The sequence below is a fragment of the Chrysoperla carnea genome, chromosome 3 (assembly GCF_905475395.1).
Source record: "Chrysoperla carnea chromosome 3, inChrCarn1.1, whole genome shotgun sequence".
NCBI lineage: Eukaryota > Metazoa > Arthropoda > Insecta > Neuroptera > Chrysopidae > Chrysoperla > Chrysoperla carnea.
The window spans coordinates 73,827,732-73,854,922 of NC_058339.1; the positions used below are offsets into that span (position 1 = coordinate 73,827,732).

The 27,191-nt window shown below is 29.8% G+C and overlaps 1 protein-coding gene across 1 annotated transcript in view; it reads left to right on the forward strand.

Annotated features, from left to right (window-relative positions):
• Positions 1-27,191, forward strand: part of LOC123295199 (Down syndrome cell adhesion molecule-like protein Dscam2) — a 193,479-nt gene that overhangs the window by 102,226 nt on the left and 64,062 nt on the right. Inside the window, 1 exon segment of the mRNA XM_044876449.1 lies at positions 11,060-11,177. Within this exon segment, the coding sequence (XP_044732384.1) occupies positions 11,060-11,177 (118 nt within the window).

The window sequence follows — 27,191 nt, forward strand, 5'->3', positions numbered from 1 at the left end:
TTTTTAATCCAGTAGCTAAACGGTTAGTCTGAGTCATGCGGTACATCAGTGATAAATATTTTGTCAATCAGGCATAGAGAAATACTTTCCAAAACCAAACACACAGTGTTTTGCATATGTGTGGCATAACACATGCCCACATGTGTGTGCATTATGCAAACACATTCAACTACAATCTGTATTTGGTGGTCAGATGAGAATTTTATTCAAATAATATTGAAATAAAATTTTTGGTGCAATGCAGTTATATAATAATTTTTCATTCCATATTCAAATTACGTGTAAAAAAACACCTGCTCTCACCTAAATTGCTCATCTAATAAATTCATCAATATTCCTGTTGTCCCGGAAAAAGTCTAACATAAACACCACAAGGACTTCCATGTACGTTTATTTGACTTTACTGACCAGAATATGTTTAAGGGGTGTCACATTTGATGAAGTTAAACCACCAATCTGATCAGAGGTTGTATGAAAATCTTGTTCAACAATAAAAACGACGCGCTATTTTGCGTCTAATCAGTTTTGGACTTCAGTTCCCAAAAGTTAGCCAAACCCTATTATTAATAGCCCATTGTCCGTGAGCACGCCTGTCAGCAATTAACATATAAAAAACAGTAATAATTAGCAGCCGAAATTTTTACAGAGTAAATTTTTGCCCTAGAACCACAAATAATAAAAATGGCGTATTCTAAAATTCAAATTAAACAAGTAAAATTTACAAAATTTAAAAATCCTCCGAAAAAATTTTCGGGTACGAAATCCTAAACTAGCACTTGAAACATATCTACGAACACTTTCGATTAAATTACCTCTTTCCTTAGAACCTTCTCCAAAATGAACCGATTTTGAAGATCATCGCCTATCTTCTAGTTTTTTCGAGTACAGAACCCCTAAACTAGCACAGGAAACATAGCTGACAACTTTATCCATTAAATTACCTTTCAAACGAAAAAAAAATCAAAATCTGTTCGTTCGTTTAGGCGCTCCGCGATGCGACCGACAGACAGACAAACACACACACACACACACACACACACATAAAATGATTTCAGAAAGGCTCAAAAAATATTTTTCGAATTATATTTATACTTTCTTTATTTTGTACAAGGAAGTCGAGTTACATAGTTAAAATATTAGCCTAGCGGGAGTGTGAACTTAAGGTCGGATGCTGTTATTAAAAAAAATATAATATTTGTTTTATGAAAAAAATAAAATTAATTAATCAAAAATTAATCACAACGTTGATAATATTAATGAATATTTTAATAAATTTTCTCCATAATTTTCTGATTTTTTTTTTTTTTTTTTTAATAATTAATGTCAAAACATATCAACTCATTAAATTTACTTTGCTTTATTATATTTTTTATAGTATAGAGAGAAAAATGTGAAAATAGATCACAACATTCGTGATTTAGATGTGACCCAGGCTTTCAAAATCGAATTATTTTAATTCATTCCAAAAAGTTCATATTTACACGTTTATTAATTTCCATTCTAAAAAAAAAAAGAAGAATTTCCAAAATTGCCCTTCATATTTTCCAAATAATAGAGAAGTTTCATATTTTTAATTTTATTTTTTCCAAAGGTTACATACAATTGAAAATGATTTACTGTAAATTCAAATGTCAGTGACGTCAACATATCGCTTTTGCAAGATGTTAAATGGTTTATTTCTCCACTTCTTTTTTTCTATATTATAACATAATTTTACATGGAAACAAGCCAAAAAATATGAATTTGTTTAGTTTCGATTTGCTCCTAGCCTCAACGGATATCAACACGTCATAACCAATCACAAGCTGTTGTTTTATTTAAAAACATAACTATTACTTAGTAATAATTTTAAAAAATTTCTTAAATATACTTTAGATGAATTATTCCTTATAAATGAATTGCAGCACGTATTGATTTGTCATAGATAACTCATTTAATGTTACCCTCTTTTACGTTTTATACCTAGAATTGTTTTTTTCTTTGCATGAAGAATGCGTCGAACAAAATTAAAATATCAAGGAAATTGTAAAAACTCTTCATTTAATTGCCTCTAACGTATTAAAAATCTTTAAAAGGGAAATTGAAGACGATTATAAATTCATTGTCAAGGTTATGAGCAAATTTGAGTAACATCCTAGATTCCCTTAATGAAAGGGGCTCAGAGCCATAACATACACCGCGCCATTTACCTTGTTATATTTCTTCCTAAAATCAGATCACTCTTCATGATTTCGGTTAATTTGTATTTGCACTGCTCCCAAAACTATTAATGATACACGTTTTTTTGTATACGGCATCATACTATTCATAAAACAGTATAGGATTAAAATATATTAAAATATTATGAAACTGAAGGTAGAGAATATGAATATAAAAAAAGGAGTAAAGCCTTTATTTACAAAATTTTCTTCTTCATTTTTTATTATATATTTTATGTTTGAGTAATTAAAATTATATTTTGATTGTATTTTAAGATTTTTAATTATTTTCAAATTTAAATTATAGTTTTTTTTTTTTTTAATATTTTAATATCTTTTATGTTAGTAGTAAATGTTTTGTAAAATATTTATTTTTTTTATTGTTTTTTATTTTTTTTTTATAAATAAGGATATTAAAAGATATGTCTTCGTGTATTATATGTGTGTAAAACATTTATGATATTTTCAGATGCTGTCTTGTGTATTTTGTTTGCTATTAAATTAATGCTAAACCAATAAAAACAAAACTCGTTAGCTACTAAGATCTCCGTCAGTATGGTCGTATTTTCCTCTCATAAGATACCCTTTATTGCTTAATATTTTCCTTTGAAATGAGATTTTTGTCTTTTTATGTTTTTGAACACATGAGTTATTGATATACATGGGTTAGAAGCTTTAGATAAATTTTCAAACTTCTAGCTCGATTTGCAGGATCTATGAATGCGTACAAATTCTCAAATCCGTGAAAATGTCGCGAAATGTAATTTATCCCCTGGAAATCCACTTCACATTGTGATATCAATGATGAGAAACGAATTGTTTGGTGAAAAGTAATTTATGAGTTTGAGTAAAAAGATTACAAGAATAGAAATAGGTTAATTTCCATAAAATTGTTAAAATTCATGCGAATCATTCCTATTAGCCCATTACATTTCATAGAATATTAATGAGCACTAGAATTAGAACAATACAAAGTTTAGAATCAAGTAATCGCATAAAGTTTATAATACCTTACTAACATTACAGATCTAAATATATTATTTTACACAACTATAATGTGAGTATAATAAATTAATTAATTCAATTATATTATTAAACAATAATAATATACACGATGTTCCAAGTAGAATCAATATAGAATCTAACGCAGAAAGCAAAATAAATCATTTATGTTTTTCATTGTATAAGAGCATCGTTGGATGGGTCTTTAAAAATAATATAAAAATATTAATATTCTGGCTTTACTAAACTTTAATATTTAAATTTAACAAGTGAAATTTACAAAATTTAAAAAACAATCAACAAATGTTTTGTTTTTTTGTAAATCGATTTTTGGAAACTTAGCTATGAAATGTTCTCAATGAAGTCAGTTCGACCGTTTAGGGGCTACGATGCCACTGAGAAACACACACATGCACAGAAAAACACTTTAAACTTATAACACTCCTTCTTTAATCAATATCAAAGTGATGGTCAAGGACATCAGATGAGATGAAAAGGATACTTGGAGAGCTATCATTTTTTGGGACAAATTTTTGGAAACATTTTAATTGAAATTGAAATAATTGAGTCGACTTTGTTCTTTTGAATTATTGTTTTTGAGTTACCTAATTATTTTACCATTTCACTTTTCGAAAGAGCCATTTTTACTTGACCATCCATTTCCATAGTAATTATTTATATGTAAAAATTATATGTCATGCCTTCCAAACTGAATCAATTTTGAAGATCATCACCAAATTTTTATTTTTTCGGGTACAAAACTCTAAGCTAGAAAAAGATAAAGCTAAATGATATATAGCTAAGAACACTCTCCGTTAAATTACCTATCAAATGAAACCAATAAAATTACAATCGTTTCATCCGTTTAGGCGCTACGCTGCTACAGACAGACAAACTCACAGGCACACACACATAGCGGTCAAACTTATAACACCCCGAGTGATATTTTTATTTTATTTTTCTAATTGTGACTATAATTTTTTCTTAATGTTATTTTATTACATATTTATTTTTAACTTAAATACAGAAAGTTTGTAATATGAATAAAGAAGTAGTCGCTGGGCATGGGCCAACCCTTTACGGTATCACAACGGACCCTATGATTTAAGTGGCTGTCCTGGGGAGGTCTAACCTAACCGAACATATATAAATAAATTTTGCTACTGACGGTGTTTGCGCTACAATCTAAATATCATTTTTTTTAGCGAAATGTGTGTCTCTTGTGTTTATTTAATTATATTTTTTAAATAGAATTTCTTGAAATACAATTTTATTTCAAGTATACTTTAACATAACCAAATATTATCTGTTTCATGAATACCTTCGAAAAAAATTGATGCATAAAAAATAATTCGAAATTTTCGCGAAAAAGAAATGAAAAGCTACAAAATGCATACATATAAAAAAAGATCTGAAAATTATGTTGAAATCTAATTAAATGAAAATCTTGTTACATCATATTCATTAATTATTTCATCATATTTATTTTTAGGATTCCATTTCGCACAAAAAAGGCATGGTAGCGTACATTTCCATTTTTCTTAAACCCCTCTTTTGTCATTTGAATTTTATTGAACTGAATGAGAAAAGTCTCAGAAAACTTCACCAAGTCATCAAGAAACACTGAAGTATTTTCACAGTGTCATAATGTATCTACGAGATTAAAAATCATGCAGAGGTTAAGGGTAGCTCTTAACGAAGAAAACGCTTTGTTTCTTCAAAATTGTCTTAGCATGCTTCATTATCGATCGCGCACGACTTTTCCAAAGCACCTAACTTTGCAATTTCGCAAATTGTCCGAAAAGCTTATATTATTTTGCGCCAAATTTTTTTTTTGCAAAAATATACCATTAAAAGCTACATTTTGAATAAGTTTATACTGCTAAACCGTCTTTTCTTTCTCATAAATTTGTAGTACGGAATTGACTTTAAAACACTTTATTTGTTTTTTATAAAAGTATTTTTTTTTTCAAAAAACCTGTCTATTGCACCTTTTTGATTTTTTTGCAAAAAATCTGAGATACCTTTTCTTGGCTCCAAAAATTGACATTTAACTGTTTCTGGGGAGCGGGGGAATATACAAAAATTGACCCAATATTGATTCTAGCAACATTCAGAATATAAAAGCTTTTCTGAACAAGAATCAATTGACAAAATGCGGTCATCATATTTTGCTCACTTAACTCCATCTCACGCCTGCACTAACACAAATGATCGAAGCTTTCAAAGTTTCCACGAAAGAATAAATATATGAATATTGGCGGTTTTTCAATAACCATTTAATAAACTGAATTGACATTTCTTTAATTATTTTTTTTATGTTGTAACCGCTTATTGGCTTTCTTTAAAAATATAATTTCCAAATTATTTAAAAGGGTTTAAGTGATAATGGATTATTTGCAACATGTTTTTGCTGTAAACTATAAAATGCATCTGTAGATACGTTACTCGATATAAATATGATTGATGATTTTATTAACATAAAATATATTAACTTAAAAATTAATATAATTTTTTAACATTGATAACAAATATTCAGGCCCTTGCGTAAGGGAGAGGTTTTGGGGGTTTTGGGTGAAACCCTTCGCAATGAGAATCTGACCACATTAAGTTTGAATAATATAGTACTGTAAAATGCATCCATTTATGAAACGCATTTTTTTGACTAGTCAATATCCATTTTGAGCTCGGTAAATTTTTGTAATTTCTCTTTGAGTCGAGTACTTCAAACAGAAAAATTGGATCTTAGCAAGGCTAAATAATTAAAATTGGATCTTTTGATCGAAAAAAGAGGAATCGTTGGAAAAGAGTGAGGAACCTTTTCAAAACCATGAGCGATATTTGTGGTGAAAACGACATAGAAGTGCGGAAGCCAAGGCTCGCGATATACCAGACTCAACGCTCGAATATACAGAGTGTAATATTTTATCAAATTTAGTTTGTCTCTTTCTCAATAAAATGAAAAGTTATGCTCGACTTTTTAAACTAGAATATTAAATTATGTATGATGGCTCCCATGACATCCAACTCGACGAAGTTCTATTTTGGCGAAAACGTATTGAGGACGACGGAGTGCCAAAAATTCACTCAAAGTACTGGGTATATGCAAAAAAGAGGTTCTGAGAGTTTTGCCTGTGACAACAGCGACGAATGAACGCTCCTTTTCAACCTTGATGCACACAGAGTTTTGGAACATTTTTGTTCTGTACCTTGCAGAATTAACTTAACCTTACCTTAACCTTAACCTAATTAAATGATGTCTTACTCGAAAAAAAAATTTCTTGTTTTTATTGACTTTATGGCCCAGCATGGCGAACAAAACCTCACCCTTGGATAATTCCTGCGCACGGGGCTGCAAATATTCAACTAAGATAATAAATGTATTTCTATTTTACCCGTGTTTGTTAACACAATTGAGACTGTAGTATCGAACCTATTTATATTATTTACGAATCAAACTCCCACTTAACCACAATTTTATAATAAAATTTTTTATATTTTATAAATAACAAACACATAAAATCAGTACCTACTCAGTCATATTATATAATTTTATGTGTATACTAAAGCTTACAACTACATGCTACAGAGCTATAAAGTTCATTCGCCTATTACCTATACGTATAGCTTACATATACCCACACACACACGTATATATATACAGAGCTATATAAAACACTAGTCATGATGGGTTGAAGAGTGGAACACAAAGCGGATGTTGGAGTCTATGTTCATGGAACTTGGAACTTGTGTTTGTATATACATGCTTGCGTTCATTGCTTTACACTCAAAACACGTCATAATAATAAATGCATGTCTGTGTACAGGGTGACCTCTCTTACTAACATAAATACGCATAAAATCATGGCTGACTTCGTACATGACTCAGTACATTTAGTGCACAGTGGAGTATCTATACCAAATTTCCGGAAAAAAGTCAGAAAACTCAACTCTTTTTTTTGTATTAAAAGTTGTTGTAGCTAGATAACCACTCCATCACAAACAGGTCACTTGATTTACCTCGCCCGTGTCTATTTTGTAAGCCACAATCTATCGGCTCTTATGGCTACATGTTATTATTGTTGCTGCTCTCAATTGACCGTATCATTCAATTTACGTTGATTGTGTTTGTTAGTGCAATTAAGTAAGAATTTTTGTTATATTGAAGACGAAAGTTCGTACTTGATTTATTAGTATTTAATGTTAATGTTTTTCTTAATATAATTAAATATTTGTGTTTGATATTTGCTGTTAGAAAGGTAATTTTTTTCATTAAATTTATCAAACTCAAAGCGGTTTGTAAGTACAGGGTAAAGTTTAAGGATCCTATGACATGTTTACGGCCCAGCTTTTGCCACGAGGAGGTGGACTCACTTTTTCTTTGACGATCTATCCGACCTGAAGTCCGTTGATGTCAAAGCACTCCTGCTTTTCTTTAACAGCTCCAAATGGTTCATGGAGTAGTGGCCGGGCCAACCTTGTTTCGGTATCACAACGAGCCCTATGGTTTAAGTGTGTCTCACCAATCTAACATGGCTCAACGTTTTAAAGAGGCTTAAATAAAAGCTCTTGACAATTGTAATTGGTGGGATTCACCCTGTAATTCATTTGGTTTGGTAAAAACATTGAGTGACGACAAGCTTATTATAAAAAATTATTATTAATTACTTTAATAAACCTTCATCCAACACTGAAAGATGAAAATATAATTTGAAAATATCATTAAATTTATATAGGTTGGCTTTAAAATGAGTCAAATTTCATTAATATTGAATGTGTAAAAAATAACTCCAATTTAGATCGAAAATTCCCTGCTGCAGCAAAAACGTTGTCCAATATTTTTTGCTGGTGAACATCCATTCATGAGATTTAAATGAGATATAAAAGTTTAAATTTAAGAAAAAAAAAATTAATTGAATTTTTTTTAGTTGAATTATAAGTTTATAAAGTGCCAAAAAGCACGGTTTCACATCAGACTAAATGGGAAATATCAATCGATATTTCAAAAAATTGTATCGATAACTGTACTTAAAACTTTTACCAGTTAAGGATGTATAAGCGCCAAGGCAATTTTAAATAAAAAGCTTGTTTTAATATTATTTACTCGTAAAAAAATTAATGATAAATCAATATAATAATAAATCAAAAGTAGGCATATTTAACATTGGTTTTATTTGGTTTTAAAACGGTAGATTTATTGGTTTTAAAACGGCCGATAGCTGATATGTTTTCATAGATTTCTCCAAAACTAGTCAGTGGAAATTAAAGACAGCTATTTAAATTTGTTAAAATTAAAACCTTAATAAATTATTGAAAACAAAACAAAAAACCGTTTTGTCCAACTAATTAAGGATGTATAAGCACGGTAGTGAGGGCACAAATTTAATTATCATTTTTCAATTTTGATGGCGAATTATGTTATAACTTGACAATATAAGACGAAAAGTACGAATAAAATTTTTCTATATCTGGAGTTATTTTAAAATATTGAAAATTGAACATTTTGTTTAATTATTTAGAGTTTAAAATAAGATACAAATAATTTCAACCCTTAATCTTAATCTAAACCTTCAGAAATATTTCAACTTTTAACAATTTCTAATAATATTATCTTGAAAAATTTAACAGTCATCTCAACGATCAGATCATGTGGTGATTGAAGTACCCGCTTATCATGCGGAAGGTTGTCAGTTCGGAACCCATTAAAGTAAAGAGATATTTTTTTATTCTACATGACAACCAAAGAGTACACATTATTTTTAACTTGGCGAGACTAAAAATATGAAAAATTTTTGAAATCAAATGCTCTATGTGTTTCGTAGTTACTTATTAGCCCACTTTATAAGTAACAGTTTGTCCCGTCTTTTTCTATTATTCAGTACACTCAATTTTTTTTTATTAGAGAGTTGGACGTACGTACATGGTGGGTTTATTTTATATGTTTTATAAATGAACCTAGAATGTTCTATGTATTTAAATAATGAGAGGAAAAATTAAAGAAAATATAATTTTTTTTGTTTATTCATATACTATTATTTAAATTTGTTTTAGGTACTCGTTCTGTGTATTAAAAGAAAAATCTCTGAAAATAATCAAATTTAATTGTCTTGGAAAATATGAATACACCAAACATTTTCCAAGAAACATACAATAACTACAATTCACGTAGCTCACATTGTAAGCCTTGGAGCCAGTGAAGAACGTTTTTATTCAAAGTAAATATAAAAAATTATTTGTACTTGATGGCGTCACATATTTAATCAAATTTAACGTCATAAAGATCTAAAATAAGTGATTTTACTCCAAATTGTTTCTAATTTATTATCATAATTTTTAATTTATCTATATCTACAAGTGAAAACAAACAATTGACTGAGTTAATTGTTGAAATACCATTCATAAAGAGCGTTGATTACTATATCACATTGCACATACATATGCAATTTATATAGTACATACTATACAATTTACCCCTAATTTGCACCCACACGGGTAAACAGTGATGTTTACGAAAAAATGTTTCAAACAAAAGTTGTTTATTTTTTCAAAAATAACATTTTTTACGCATAAACTTTTGTTCTATCTCTAACGGTTTATAAGATGGGTCTTACGAACCCGTAGGTCAAGACCCATTGCTCATTTACGAACTCGACCTCACGTCACGAACTCGTTTTTACGTCCTGTAAGAATTGAATATACTGTAAGAATTTCGGATTAATATTTTTTTTCGTTTTTGAGTTATCGAGTTGACAGACGGACGGGCGGACGGATGGACAGCCGGAAATGAATTTTATGAACATCTCTACCAAAATTTTGTTCGTAGCATCAATATTTACAAACTTGGGCCTAAACTTAGTATACCTTGCATATTACATATATGCATGGTATAATAAGAATGGGAGTCGATTGATCGATCAACGCACAGCTAAAACCGTCGACATATTACAATATGTCATCACATTTTAGTTTACGAGGAAAAAAAATGAGAAAGGAGGTTAAGAGTTAGGAGCTATTTTAGAAAAGTATGTTAAAAAAAATGTCGATCATAAAGTTAATAAAATCATATTAACACTCACATATTTGGTTTTTATTCTAAAATAATGGTTTTTTACACTCAACTGAATGAAATAATTTGTGTTAATATGATGACATGAACTGTGTTGTTACATATATAATGAACGTATTCCCACTCCAACCTTACAATAATAGTGACCGTGTGTTGATAATGATGCAAAATTTCTATAATTCTTCTTGTTCTGCCTTTATGGAGATCTGATAAAAGTAAGTGTGTGAATAAAGAAAAATGTGTTTTAAGTCCTGACTTGGAGTTATGGAAATCGATCTTATCGAAAGTTTTCTAGCCTACCGTATGTGTTTAAAAAAGTCAGTGACGGTTCAATATGTGAAACAATGACTAGAAGTACTTATATACTAGTAAGAATGCTTTCAATAAAAAGTATAATATAAATAAATTTTAAACCTCTTATTAAATTTAATCAATAATTAATTATTAATTATAATCACAATTATTACTAAAATTATAACACAAAAACAAGAATTATTTTTGATAAGTAAATTTTAACGACTTGTAACGAAAAGAGCCAAATATCCGTACGAAAGAATGTCTGTAAAAATCGAAAGTTCAAATGGCTTAAAAACTTCTGAAGATAATATTTTTTGCTTGTTTGAGGGCTTAAAAAACTTTGTTAACAAATTTATGTTTATTATAAGTGATATTTAAAGAGAATGTTAGAAATTTGACTCCATTGTGGGCTCTCGATCAAAAATAATAATCACATAAATTAAAATACATTATATCTAAACAAACTTTTAATAAATATTCATTTTCTATGTTACAGAACATCGAGGGATTGTATCACCAGTGATTGTTGAACATACTGGTACCGTACATGTGTCACAGGATGAGGGTGCTGCGCTATTATGTGTAGCACAGGGGTGTCCATCACCTGAATATAGGTTAGTAGAAAATTCTAGACATATTCGAATTTATTTGTAATCATCAAACAGAATAATGCATTGAGAAATGAAAAAGTACCAAATATAAGATAATCTCCTTTCGTTTCTTGCACGATATTTGTTTGCTAGTTGGGAGTTAAAAGGAAACTAAAACTTTTTCAAACGATCCAAGCAATTTTGAGAAAATGCAAAAATCTATTTACAATTGTCAATTTGTATTTTTGTCAAAATTTTATGTTTTATCATTTAAAAAAATTGAATTGTGAAAGTTATCAGAAGTTAAATAAAACAAAGATAATTTTAAGTAAATACAATGAAATTTTTATGTAATGTAATGTTATTTACTCACATATTGGGTTGACTACTAAAGTAGAAGTATGTCTTTTTTAAACTAATATGACAATTAATTCACACGGTAAAAAACTAAAAGTAGTTATAAAATTAAATTCTTTAAAGACTCTAACAAGTATTTGACTTCTAAAATTAATACCTTAAATTTTCAGAAAAATTTCTTGTAAATATGAAAAGTAAGCGCTACATTTATAATGTATCTAGATACGAAAGGAATGTAGTTCTTACCCGGTATCCCACGACACCTCTCGTTCTTTTTTTATTTAACCAAAGAACTTTTTCGTATACATATAAACAATCCAAATGTAAGATCGAACGGGCTGAAAAATGAAAAAGTACCAAATGTTAAATAGTCTTCTTTTGATTCCTGGGCTTTATGCAGTTTTTTCATTCTCCATTGATTACTCATTCCACATTGTTTGTCAAATTACGTTATTTCTTTCAAAAATATTTGTTATTCTTTAACTAAAGAAACTTATTCGTATTTTTGGCATTCAAATAAACAAGAAATATTTCTAACTTGTTCAAATCGATTATTCAGCTAACTCAAAAAATAAATTTGCTACATGAACGTTATTAATTTTCTATTTCGCCCTGTTTCATAAAGTAATCACTAATATAATTATCGAAAACAATAAATAAACTAACACACAATAGTCGTTAATTTATTTCGACATATGTTTCGATCTAAAATACAAATCGAAACACAATTATTTATATAACGAAAATAATTATTAGGTTAATTAAATATAGAAAATAATAAATTAGTTTCTACGTATTTGGTATTGATTAGTAAATGACTATACTAAAAACAACCCGTGGTGAATATCATCGATAGGAATCAGATCAGTTACTTTTAGATTAAGTAAATTATTGTAATCTTTTAAAAGAGGTGGGAAAGAAAATCAACATTCAAACATATCTAGATGATAATACTTTGATTAAGAATTGTATGCCCAGTTGCTGCGTAGTTACTGACAGCCATCCATTCACCTTCTCCTGGTTGCATATTTACCTTCCTTAAAATTGTCCGGGGTTATAGTTTGACCCAGAATTCCTTCAATGTGGCTTCGATGGAAGTTTCTCGTCCACTGAACTTTAAAATTCGGACATTCCATTATATTTTTGGAGGTATGATCTGCAGCTTCCATGCCCAGAGAGAAACTGCTAAAAGTAATAGTCCACTTCACCAAGTTCAAGATTCACTCAAAGTTTCATGTATAGTATTAGACGATGTGCCATCATTACAGGCTCTTCTGATCTTAGCTGAACTGTACGTTGATTTCAAATAATTTATTTCGTTGATAAAAACATTTTCGTTCTTCAGCCAATATTTCAAGAGAGAAAATCCCGGTAATACCGCATGCAGCATCCTTGGGTACTGTGCGGCATCCGCTGGATACTCTAAGTGGACTCAATCTGCTGACTGATGCGAGTTTCCTTCGGAATGCATTTGTTTTCAATACATCAGCCCAGAAAACGATTCTATAAGTAAGTACCGATGTCATAAATGACCCCGGCAACTTCCTTCTCCTCTGTTTCGGACCTCCGACGTTTTGGATTAATGGAGATAGTGTAGCTCTGGCTGTAGAAGCTTTGTATGTGTCTATGTATGTATATTCGGGTACAAATTTTAAAACCGAATTTTAAAGCAGTTATCCTACAACAATTGAGCTAAAATTTTGCATACTGTTTTTTTTTTAATGGCAACGCATCGTTAGCTAAGTGACGCCCTTAAAATCTAACATTGAGGACTAGTTTCTTTTTATGCACTCTCATGGCATGAGTATCAAATATAAGGATTACTGAGAAGAATGCGAGTAACATATGTAAATCGGACGACAAAGTATTTTTATGGTAAGCATAACCTGATTTTTCCATCGCTTCCACCATTAATATACCTATTTTTTTAGTTTTAAATTTAAAAATTATATAAAGTCTAGTTTTAAAAGGATAATCTTTTACTTTAGTAAAACGTAGAAAATAATTATTTCTATGAGTCACTCATTCATGGGACTATTTGTAAAAGCGAGCTTGAGGCACTTCGAATTATCCTTGATATTTTTTATAAAAACTTTAGAATAAAAAAGCTTCTTTCTTAAAATTGTTCTTTATTTAATTTTTTTATATTTTTTGACTTAAAAATCGGTTTTGACTACCTAATTAATTTAGGTCATTCCTGTCAGTGGTACTACCTCCTTAACGTGTCGTATCTACATCAGATTTTCTTAAAATTTAAAAAATAATTGTAGATAATATCGAAATATATAAATTTAATTGTACTTTCGAGATGAAAACATTAACTTTCTTAAAGGAAGTTAACAATTATTTCAAACATACAATAGAAAATATTCAATTATTGTGAAAGTTAATTAGAAAATAAAGAGGTTGTGAGTGAGAGCCTGTGTATGTTAAATGCCTGTGAGTACCAAATAGAAATTGCTTTTCTATATGTATATTCTGACGTTCTTTGTGCGAACTGAACAATTTTGTTATTGTTGTCACAATACTCTTAAACAATGCATCTCAAATAGAAGTATGTACAAAACAAGCAATCCTTACTACTATTATTAGTATTATATAAATAAAATTAATGTACTCAAACGTGAAGATAGAGGGAAGAGTGGGGTAAGAAATATCCTCATATACATAGATTAACTTGTGTTATATATTATAATAGACAAAGAAATAAAGCAGTGATAACGGGTCAATTGTCGATTTTGTGTGCAGTAAGACAGATCGAGCTTAAAAACTTTGGGAACAAAAGTGATGAAGGAGAATGGAAAAAACTGGAAAAAACGGAGTCTAAATATCGATAGAAATGAGTCTAATTTTGTAACTCGGGAGTTTTAGGCCCAATGAACTCGAATATCCAAAAAAAATATCCCCAGATGTACCTAGTGTCCAGATAGAGTAGTAAACACCTCGTCTCTTTAAATTTAGCGGAATATGTAACATATTTAGTCCGTCTAAAGGGTTTCGACTTAATATGTTATATATTCTCACAAAACTACAAAACTCCATGAGACTGTATACCTCTCGCCCTGGGAACCAGGTACCTCGGATCCATTTTGTTGTGATATTCTATGATATTTGCCATTTCTCCTTCGTCACTTTGGTTCGCAAAGTCTGTAGATACCTTGGTGAATCACTCGGCAGTTCATTGCTTTATTTCTTTGACTATAACGTATTGCTAGTTTCAGAACAGAATATGTTGGACTCGTTTTCTTATATAATTCATTATGTATAGGGTGATTCATTTGGTATGACCAAGTAACCAATTATTTCCAAAAATGATAATAAAAAATTGTATTGCTGCATACGATGATTTTGAAAGGCAAGCTTTTATTGTACCCACTAAAAAGTAGAATATAATTATTTCTATGAGTCACTGATACAGAGTTATTTGTGAAGCACTCAATTAAAAATATCAAGGCTGATTCTTTTGAAGCTTTTACAAATTGTCATGTATGAGTGTCTCAGTGAAACAATTATTTTCTACTTTTAAGTACAATAAAAGCTTGTCTTTTTAATTAGCAAAAGTTTCTTTTTTTTAATATCCGTATAATAATCCGTATTTTGATCACATGCGAAGAAAAATTATATGTTTCCTATTTCGATAAAATTGTGTATCTATACAAGCATAATTTAATCAACAGAATGCTAAAACCATGTTCGTTTAATAATTGAATGAATAATTTTTCAGTTATTGCTCGAAATTCTAAACGATATAATCGAAGAAAAAACATTATTTTTTAGTCAATTTAAAAATAAAACTGTTTAACATGTCCTTTTTCTTGAGTGAAACTATATACATTATACAGCATAAAAATGGAATAGAGATTTTACCCTCTGCTTTGACGTTTAACTAGTTTCACTATTGAAAACTGAAATGAGTTGTACAAAGCTTATTGAATCACATTATACTCGATCCAAAACACTATCAAGTGAATAATATTCACATGTAGTGTGAACTAAACTAATTAGTTCTGGTAACTATTTTCTAAGAGTGTTATTCAACATGATGGCTTCACTTATTTACATTTAAACCTTATCACTAACTAATAATACTACATCGTTTGGAAATAAGTTGGGACCAGAGAGCTGCAGTAATCAAGCAAGGGAGGATGGATATACCCTCATCTGTTCACACCATCAAGACAATCTACATTTAATGAATCTAGGACCAGGCATAATGTTCAGCTGTTATGGCAAATAAATTATTGTCAAGGCCATGCTAATATCTAACAAGTTTTTCCCCTAAATTCTACTTCGTGTCTGTCCTCGCGTTGCCTTGTCCAATTTTGCTAGAAAAGCGGTTTTTTAAATCAAAGTCAAAGGAAACATGGCACACAGTAAAATGAGTAATCGAAATTAAAATTTGCTGGAGTAAGATATGTTTTTTGTATGATTGGGAGGAATTCTAACCATTAACCTGGAGTAGCGTCCTGATCAGAGTAGAGCTTAGAACAATTCGAATAAGAAGAGAAAAAATGCATAAATCTTTTTTGTATAATAACGATACCCGCTGTTTTCTTAAACATTGCAATTTCGGAGAAGTCGAAGAACGGACACTCTACTTTGTTGAATGTCGGATAAAAAGAAGATTTAACATTTTTATTAACCTTAAGGATGTACGAGCACCAAATAAATTTTAAATAAAAAGCTTGATTTTTTTTATATGAAGTTGGAAGTCTAAATCAATTCTGAAAATTTTAAGGGGGGGGGGGGGGTGATTATATAAATAAATCAATGATTACAAAAGTAGGTATATTAAACATTGGCCATTTAACAAAAACAAACCGTTGTGCCCGACTAATTAAGGCTATATGAGCACGGGTAGTGGGGACACAAGTTAAAAAAGATATATATTTTCAATTTTGCTGGTGAATTATGTTATAATTTGACGTTATAGGTCGAAAAGTAAGAAGAAAATTTTTCGATATTTAGAGTAATTTTCAAAATATAGAAAATTGCAATTTTTTAAAATTATTCAGCTTTCAATATTTTGAAAACCAAGGCAGATAACGAAAAATGTTATGCTTATTTTTCGTCTACATTCATGAAGTTTTAACAAAATTCAATGTTGAAAATAACTTCAATCAATGTTGAAAATGACTTCAATTACAAGTGATTTCAACCTCAAGCCTCAACTTTCCTTGGCGCTCATACTACCTCAATAACTAAAAATAATAAATAATCGTCTTTTGACGATTATTTACGCCATACATTTCTTACCGTGTAGTTCGAAAACCAAGACAGATATCGAAAAATATTATTCTTACTTTTCATCAAAGTTGAAAATAATGTACAAAAGATTTCAACCCTAGACCTAAAATTGCCTTGGTGCTCGTACTATCTTAATTACCTTTTTATTTGAATATTACTCTTCCTTGAATGGGCTCTCCCTGGCTTTGAAAATTTGCGTAGAGGAAAAAGTTCTTGACAATTGGCTGTCAAATTTCTAACAATTTTGACAGAACTGTCAAATATCATGCTTGATTCTAGACCTATTATTCAAATCTATCACATTTGAATATATACAGAACGACGTTTGAGACGAGACAAGTCGATGTGTGTAGAATGGTGAAGAAGGCTATAGTGCTTAGTAACATGAAGGCGTCTTGTTCAATCTTCTGATTCTATAATAATAATACAACACACATCAACAAACCTATTTTATACAACAGCCCACAAATTCTGAATATATTAGATATGTATTGGTGGTAAAACCCGTCATCGTATCCTATACATTAATACACTTATTTGGGGAATGGTTTCTGTTATTAGGTAATACCTCGTGTGTTCGGTAATTTAGAAGATGTTTATTACTGATGTTTTATTCCATAGAGGAACACAGTGGCTATGAAATATAAAACTTTCTATAATGATCCAGTTTCGGAATCTCAATAGAGGAGCCATAATTAACAATTTCAGGACCGAAAATTTCAAATTCACATTCTCTACCTTCCAGATTCCTTTCTCTGGCCTATTGGCTCGCGACGCCTCTGTGAATATTTTACATAAAAAAACTTAAAAGAAGAAAACAAGTCCAACATAGTTTACATAGCGACTTTAACAGTCGGGACCCATTAAAGTCTATACCGGCTCAAGTTTTTCTAATAATGGGTCCCGACTGTTAAAGTCGATATGTAAACTGTTGGACTTGTTTTTTTCTTTTCAGTTTTTAATTAGAGTTCATTTTTATGAAGTTTGGTACACTTTTTACTCAGTCGGGTTTTTTTAAATTTATTTTTTTATTTAACACTAGTTTTGATTATAAGGTGGTCAATTTCGGAATCTTATCATTTCATTGAGGAAGTTAATATCATGGAGATTATTAAGTAGCTTACGGTGATCTAAACTACTGACTGTTAGTCCATCTAGATATCTAACCCGGCTCAACGCTACATAGGCTTGACCTTTCGCAAAAATACGTGAACTTAATAAATCAACTACAGCTTGATTTAAAGTAGTTTTTGTAACTTATGTACAGTAACACCCCAACACAATATCAATGGCAACATTTTTCGCTATATTTTGCTCTGGCTATGAAGTAAATCAAATTCTGTCGTCTATGGTTCGATTCTGATTCGTACTCCAGGTACATTGTCTTTAATAGTTTTGTCATCAAGTTCTACATACAGCCTGAGGCAATTTTTTCGGGTTCCTATCGGTCTCTCCGAAGCGCTGAAGAACCATCAAAGTCGGAATCAGAATCAGAATCATCAAAGTCGGACCACGCGTGTGGTCTCTATTGCGCCACATAGGAACACACCTACATTCTTTTCACAATATGATGTCTGGTGGTCGTCATATGGAATTTCCATGACTGCCATATCTTCAGTAGCACCCGTCAAGTTAAGACAAATCGATTGACGTCAAACACATCAATATCGGACCACGCGTTTGATAGCTCTTAAACTACGAATATTACGGCAAAAAGTTTTGGATGAAATTTATTGGAAATTATATGTTCTACAAATTGCTTATCACCATTTTTAATACACCATGAACCGTTAACTATATATTTAGCAATAACCATACTAAGAAAAGTTTGAAGCGATATAAATAAAAAGCTTTGCATTATACAGAAAAAATTTCGAATAAAAGTTATAGAAAATGTTATTTAGTATGAAAATGATCCCTACCATTTTTGTTGTGCGATGTCCGGTTCACGAGATATTTGAAAAAAGGTGTTTTCCAAGATGGCGCCTGCAGGTCACGCTCCTGCGTCCCGCATGTAAATTTAGATTTGCACTCGGAGGATACCCCTAAATATGTTCCAAGACGAAAAAAATTTCTGCAGTAAATTGTAGAAAAAAAATACCCGGTTATATTGGCCTACTATTAAGGAAACTTTGTATGAACCATCTGGTTACAATATTTTCAATTGTATATTAAGAACAGTGAGTTAATTTTAGTTATATGCTATTACCTACTAATCGTATTGTAAAACTACTTCCATTCAAGTACCCAAAGTACCTCTACGTACGTCTATATTACTTTCTACATAGAATTTCTAACTTAACTATTCGAAGTATAAACTACATACAACTACAAGTTACAACTGTATGTGCAGACAACAGACATAGTTTGTACATTCTAACTAAACAGACTGTATGGGTGTTTATTAGTTCGAAATGTTGTAGACTGTAGAGTTAGTAATGTTCTAGAAATTAAATAAGTTTTAGAAACTCATTTGTCCTCTAACTTATTTTAAATGTCTTGTTTATTATTTTGGGTTTTATTTGTAGGGGAAAGTGTAATACCTAGAAGTAAAAATTATATAATTTTGAGTTTTTTAAGGCCATGGAATTTGTCAGAAACTGGGACCACTTGATAAAATTAATAATTATTATAATAACAATTCAGCAAAAGTGAACCATGTATATATTTAAAAACAAAATACCTACTTAAGTATGGCATGCTCGAGGTGGTAGACAAGCTCATCGGTGCAGTATTTTTGTCAGACAAACTATTTTCTTGTTTAATAATTATTAATGTTATCAAGTGGTCATAGTGTCCCACAAATTCCTCTCTGGGGCTTTTCAGGCTGACAGCTTAAATATTACGTTATCATGCTCATTTGAAAACGCGGCACTGTAGAAAAAAGTTGAAGAGAGACTTTTGGTAAATTCGCCAAAAGGAAACCACTCACTAAGTTTCAAGTATGTAATAATCGTTAATAAAGCACCCTTTCTGTCCCACGGTCCATATACATTTTCTTTAAGGATATCAATATTAAGCAACAGACAAAATTCGAAATTATTTAATTTTTTTCGCACAAAAATTTTGATTTTTATGTTATTTGAAAATAAAACCACACCGGCAACCAGTGCGCAGCCTACCTGCATTATAATATAATACCCTCATTACAATACAAATACCGTCTAGTAAATAGACTATATAAACTATAGAATGATTCAAGGTAGATTTTACTCTAGGCACTACCTGTTACCCTATATAACAGTATTTGTAAATACATTTTCTGGAGACTATTAATATTAATTAATATATTAAGACCTTGAGGACCTCTATACTTGTATGTAAAAGGGTTCCGAAAAGCCATACATATCCAGAAAGGGGTATAATATCCAAACAAGAAACCAGAAAATTAAGATGTATAAAATACAAACAGGGAACCAGAGGGAGGAAATACGAATTTTTCATGATCATTTTTTGAATTATTTTTTTTACACTTCTCATACGTTTTCCGTTTTTAATTTGTTTTAGTACTTACAACACTAGAATTTTGTTTTACTTGAAACAAAAAGTTTTTGATAGTTTGATTTCGTTCTGGGATAAAAATCGGTCTTCGTATGCTATTATGAAAGAACTGTCAATAGAAAATTTATTGTTATCCGAATCAAGAACGAAAAATTTTTTCGAATTTTTTAAATAATTTGAAGAAGATATTCTTTGAAAAAATGACAAAAAACTTTCGAAGCGGTGAAACTTTTTATCCAAAAATGCAAAAAACGGTTCTATTAAACAAGTCTGTGAAATTTTTTTGGATATAGCCCTTAAAATCTTGTGTACCCCCTTGACACAATTTTATTTTGGAGCGTTTTTGGACATATATCAAAAAATAATTCTCATAGTTTGTAGTATATCTTCAATTTCCATTATATGGTCAAACAACTGATAATTTTTCCACCAAATTCAAAGTCTGTGAAAAATTAATTATTTATCAGAATTTTAATTTTTTATTTCACAACTTAAATAAAACTTTATAAGAATCGATTTATATCGCTTAGAAAATTGAAGTATTTATATCCACAGACATCATACTTTAGAAACCAACGCCAAATTTTGTAAAGTTTTTTCCGTACAAATCATATTACGTAAAAGTGAGTTTTCTTTATAAAATTGAATATTTTATAAGTTAAACGAAAATATAATTCTGTTACATCTCACTCCTCCTTAATATTAAGGTGAAGGGGCTAGGTGGTTTTTATATGGTGTGAAAATCATATATTTTTATTTTATTCGAAATAACATCAACTTTTATTTAATGTTTGTTGTTTTTTTTTTTTTTAAGAGAGCAGTGTGTATATAAAATACACTTACCCTTATTAACACCTATACTATACGTATACGGAGTGTCAATTTTATATTGGAAACCTGTAAAATGTAGAGAAAAAACGTTGTATAATTTTTAAGAATCAGTCTTCAATTTTTAATTATTTGAGAACGTAACGAAAAAATAAATTGCAAGACGGACATAATTTGGATATTCCTTTTCTTATTAAAATTAGAAGTAAAATACACCTGATGCCTAGGAAGGGTCGCAGCTATATTAACTAATTAATTTTAATCAACTTTAATATCACTTTCAAATTTTGTCATGATATCAAGTCTTGTTTTACATTTTTATGGGTAATATCGTCAATTCGACATCAGGATTATTCCCGATTGTTCTCAGCGGCTCTAGATACTTCATTGTTTCTACGCAGTGTGTTAAGGAACAAGATAAAAATTAGCATACTGTATTTTCTAGGGGGTATTGATATGTACTGATTAAATATTACAAAAGTAAACAAGAGAAAAAATTATATTAACAAAAAAAAAAGGAAACGATGGTATTTTCCAATATTTCAAATTAATTTTTAGTATCTCAGAAATTTCACAAAAATATTGTGTACCTATTTTCTTAAAATCTTAATTTCATTGACCTGATTTGATTCAAAAACTAACAATCTATTATTTTTTTACAAGGTTTTATACATATAACTTGCAATATCTGTATGTATGTTTGTTCGGGTCAAACCTTGCCACTGAATTTTAAAGCATTATCCTTAATCGATTAATTTAAAATTTTACATACCGTATGAGTGACGTCATACTTAATCCAATAAAGCAGACCGTCGAAGATGGCGGGCTAGTTACTTTTTTTGCAATATGGCAACGTAAATCGAATGACAATGCATTTTCTCGTCGCTTTTTAGTTTTAGAGTAAAATTTAATTAAATGTACTTTTTAAAGGACAAGCTTTTATTTGACTAAATAGTAGAAAATATTTATTTCTATGAGTCACTTATAAAAGCATGAGGCACTCCAAACTATCCTTGATATTTTAATTTCAGCTTAACATTACCCGACAAGTTTAAATTTTCATTGCAGACAAAAGTTTTTAAAAGAAAATGTCAGCAACAAAAAATCTCACGACACACTAGCCCAAATTATAATGTACGAACTGTACATACCTTTTACATATTTTAATGTTTGGAATATCATTTCGTAAAATCTACAAGTTTTAGACAACCAGACAGATCGGAGGAAGAGAAAGTATATATGGTGTAATGTTTGAATAAAAAAAACATATTTAAAATTCTGTTCAGACGCATTCAGGAATATAAAAGTTTCAGTTTATCCATCTACCAACATCCATTTCGACGTAGAAACCTTCAGGCATACATTTTATCATCATCATAATATCAATTGGGAGGACAGGGAAAAAACATTGCTCTTGTTTGTGTCTCTTCTTTTAACTGTAGTGATTTACTTAAATGTATACTCGTGGGCAATAAAAGCGATATACTTAGGGCAGTATTCTGGTCTAGAAATTTGATATCGATTTTTTTGGTATGCAGATTTTTATTTAAAGATACTTATGTCCTTAAACGGGTTTATTAAAATTCAAATTATTTTCGGTTATACAGCGGATTTTTAGGTAAGTTCGAATTGATCGCTCTATACTGTGAGCTTCTGCTGTATCATAAGAAAGCAAAACAGCTCCATAGCTTTGGAAGACCTTGCATATGAAATAGAAGAAGGTCCAATGTATGGATCTGGGATCGCCGATTATTCCAAAGTGAATTATATTTTTATACGAGTTACAATTTTCTCTGAAACTTAAAACGCATTTATCTTGAATCTAAATTTTTCGAGGTAATTAGCATAATATCTCAACGACCGATTTCTTTGAAAATTGATGGGAATCTGCTTTATAAATCTCTTTATAGTCTGAACATAGGATTTAAAAAAATTTCAATTTTGAGTACTTTTAAAAGAAATAAAAAGGTCAAAAAAATGTTAACAAAAATTTTTCCCGATTTTGACGCCATTTCCTGAATTTTTTATTTATTTATTTATTTTTTATTTTTTGCTGAGGTTCCGTCTGTGGTATGCTTAGGGTAGCGATCGATTCCCGCCGTCGCAACAAAATTAATTTAATTAATAGTTGTTATGTTCTGGTGTAGTGCTATGGTATATGCATGAAGGAAGTGCACTCAGCCTCTATAATTGAGGAGCTGATAAATGAAATTATCAGCGGAAAGGTGGTAAAACACATGTATGGTATCACAATGGGCTCTATAGCCTAAATGTGTCCTTCGCGCACAGCCAATATAACCTAACCTAACCTATAAATAGAGAAATATTGCAATTTTCTTAATAAAAATTTCAAAAAACTTTTAATACATATACAGCGACCCGGTATATTTGCCCACGACTGTAGAATGAAAATAGAACGAAAAGTGAAATTACATCTTCAGTTCCAAAGACACATAACTTGTAAATAATCCAAGTAAAGTTTGTATGTTTTTCTTTATACAACACGATGAAAAATCTTTATTGTAAATATTTATGTTTCATATTTTCCCAATTTTAACTTGACTCCGAATATTTTGAATTTCCAAAAATAAATTTATTTTTAGACTTCTGCTTTCTTTTTTCATTTATGATTAATTTTCATCTTTCCATTTTCGTTCATTTCATGGTTCAAAAGAGTTTTTGGTCAGTTTAATTAACACAATTTTATATGGATTTTAGGTTTTAATTATTATTTCATGAAAATACAAAAAATATTATTAACTAAAAGTATATAAAAGAAATGTTTTTGACATGACCTGAAAACTATATAAAAAAAATTATTACAACCATCATATTTCTAGAAACCATAAAATAACGTTTTCTGAAGTAAAAAAAAAAAGTATATATATCATATATTTTTGTACAATATGTTCTAAGATTGTTTATCAAAATTATCAAAGTACCCTACAAATTCAGAGCATGTCATAACTTTTTTTTTGAATAGGAGGTGAAAGTTTTATCTTGAAACTAATTATTTAAATTTTGATAGCATTTAACAACAATAGAAATCGGATTTATGTAACTATTTATTTACTAAAAATAAGAGTCTTTTGACTTGTCTGTAATTTTCGTGAATTTTTTATCTTTTTTATTAACCCGTCAGCACTCCCGTTATGAGCATTTTGATCCCACAAGATTTAAAACACAAATAACTTTTACTTTTGAAATGGTATAATATGTAGTTCAAACTTTTTCTATATTCATATAATTTTATCTATTATATTTATTTTATCTATCTTTTCTATTTCTATCTTTTATCTATTTTATCTATTGAATTTTTCAGAATTTTTCAACCTATCTACAGTTTTTAAAAATAAATTTTTTTCAACCCCTTCGGAAATTGTGATAATTTTCTCTCAACACGAGACTAAAGATGTGACAAAAATATCTTATCTCGGAAATTTTTTGGCTTATTCGTGTTCTTTGGTTTGGACGGATATTTGGTTCTATGCGTTAAAAATCGATGTAAATTATTTGTCAAAAATATTGCATTAATTAATTGTGCTTTGCATTAATCAATTTTAGTGATTAATAATTGAGATAATAATTAATATTTATTTATTAATTTTAATAATTAGTTTAGCAAATGCGAATGACGTTGTTGTAAGTAAAATTTTTAATATTTTTTTATATTATAATTTTTATTGAAAGGATTCTTAGAAGTACATTACCTATAAGAATATTTATTTTCTGTATAAAATCGTCATTTTTAATATGCAAAGAATTAATGCAATAAATATTTATAGTATAATTCATGAATATGATTATGATTATTTTGATATTTGTTTTAAAATTATTCACTCTTACAAATTCGTACTTAATCAATTAAAGAATATTTAACGCGTGAAATTCGCAAGTGCTGACGGGTTAAGATATTCGCAAAAGTTTTGGCCAGACTTTCATTTTTAGTTTTAACGTTATGTAGGAGATTTTATTTATAAAAGTAGAAGTTTCTTTACTTTTTTTAGTTTCTTACAGTTCACTAAACAGTTGCTATACACAACATTTAAAAATTCTAATTTTTATTGAATAATTACATGAATAACATAAAAATCAAAGAATAGGAATATTCCAGGAATATCCTAAAGTTAATTAGAGTTAATTTATTGAATTTATCTGGTATTGGCTATTTTACCATCGCCCGTATAAATAGTTCAATTTCTATGATAGCTGATATATTATTACTCCAGTAAACGAGGCATAAATCTCTAAATTAAGTTATTTTCTATCGTTTCGATAGACCTAAAAACTTGGGATTAAGCTTTGCTCATTCTCTATATCAAGAGTTATTATAGTGCCAAGTGGTGCTTTTGCCCAGAGACAATAATAATTATGATATTTTTTAACAATTAAAAATTGTGCCTCTGAATCAAGCAATCTGTAATAACTCTTCAGAACTTTATAAAAGATATGCAAAGATGATTTTAAGATTTTGAAAAGCGGAAAAATTTAATTTACTTGCTGTCATTTTCAGCTTTGAAAATAACCTTTCTGAAGTTTTTCCAAACATTAAATCCAAAACGGTGAGCTTGAGAAAGAAATTACAAGAAGCCTTTTTGACGAAAAAAAAAACCCAAAAACCTCGGATAGATTTATTTGGTTCAAAAAATTGACATTTTGTTTATGGGGTCCGGGAGGGATATACAAAAATTCAATTAATAAGGTTTCTGCCAACATGCGGGATATTAATCTATAAGCGTTTCTGAACAGGAATCAATTGACAAAATACGGTCCTCAAATTCAGAACATTCAACTCTATCTAGCGCTTGCTCCTTTAAACCTGTAAGCAGATAGATGTTTATTATAAAAAAAAGTTTCACATAAGAGTTCGTTAATAACACTTATTACACCCTGTACAATGTTTCATTACGTACCTCTAAATAGCATTCAATAATAAATATGTGGTGGTTGTTGTGTGTGTATCCTGTATATGTATCGATACAAATAATATCATCATATATTATTTTATATATACATTTTGTTTTGTAACCTTTACATTACGTTACTTCTAAGAAAAGAAATAAATACTACGAACTTACCAACAATTTACTGCTTGCTACATGCTACGTTCGTTCTTTTTATAAAATACATTATATTTTGTTGTTGTTGTTGTTGTTATAGCGGTAACGGGTAACGGTATAATGGTAACGGTCGCTTTTATTAATAGCTCATAACTGGAAGCAACAAGAAATAGAAGCTTATTTAAGAACATTGAATTCTACTTACCACTCTCTACGACTGTACCAGTTTTATGCGACTGAAATATGTTTGTACTACGCGTTCCAAAAAAACTTCATTTGGTTCTTATACAAAGCCTGAATATTCTCGGGTTATATATTTATTTTATTCCGATATATATTTCACAATAAATTAACTTAGAACTTAAGCAATGTTTATTTTTCTGAGTCTGTCATTTGTCCCTTATTCTTGAAATACTACTGTGCCCAAAAAAAAGGTGACATTGTACTTATTTTGAAAATTCTTTATTTATTTTTCCAAATCAATATCATTCTCTTCAAAGTAATCCCCTCCCGATGCAATGCACTTATGCCAACGGATTTTCCAATCTTCGAAACACTGGTTGTAGTCACTTTCCAGGATTGCCTCCAGTTCCGTCTTTGCTGCGGCTTGAATCTCCTCTCGCCTCGTATTAAAATCGTATAAAACGGTGTCCCCGGTGGGACACTACGTATCAATACGGTGGTTCCGGAACGATATTGGTTGAGTTTTTGACGAAATGATCACGAATTATGAGTGCAGAATGGGATGGTGCATTCTCGTGGTGTAAAAACCATGAATTGTCTTTCCAGTATTCCGGCCTTTTAAGGCGGATAGCATTTCGCAAATGACGCATAACGTTCAAATAATATTCCTTGTTGTCATAATGCACAACAAACGCGCGCAATTTAAATTTAATTTTTTTGGACACAGTATTACACTCGGCAATGAATTTTCATAGAAAATTGGGAAGAGTTTTGTTCTTTTCCTAATAAATTCCGCCATTTTATGTTCAAAACTTGATTTGAACATTCGTGAAAATGTATGCTTTTCTTCCAACTGTATTCG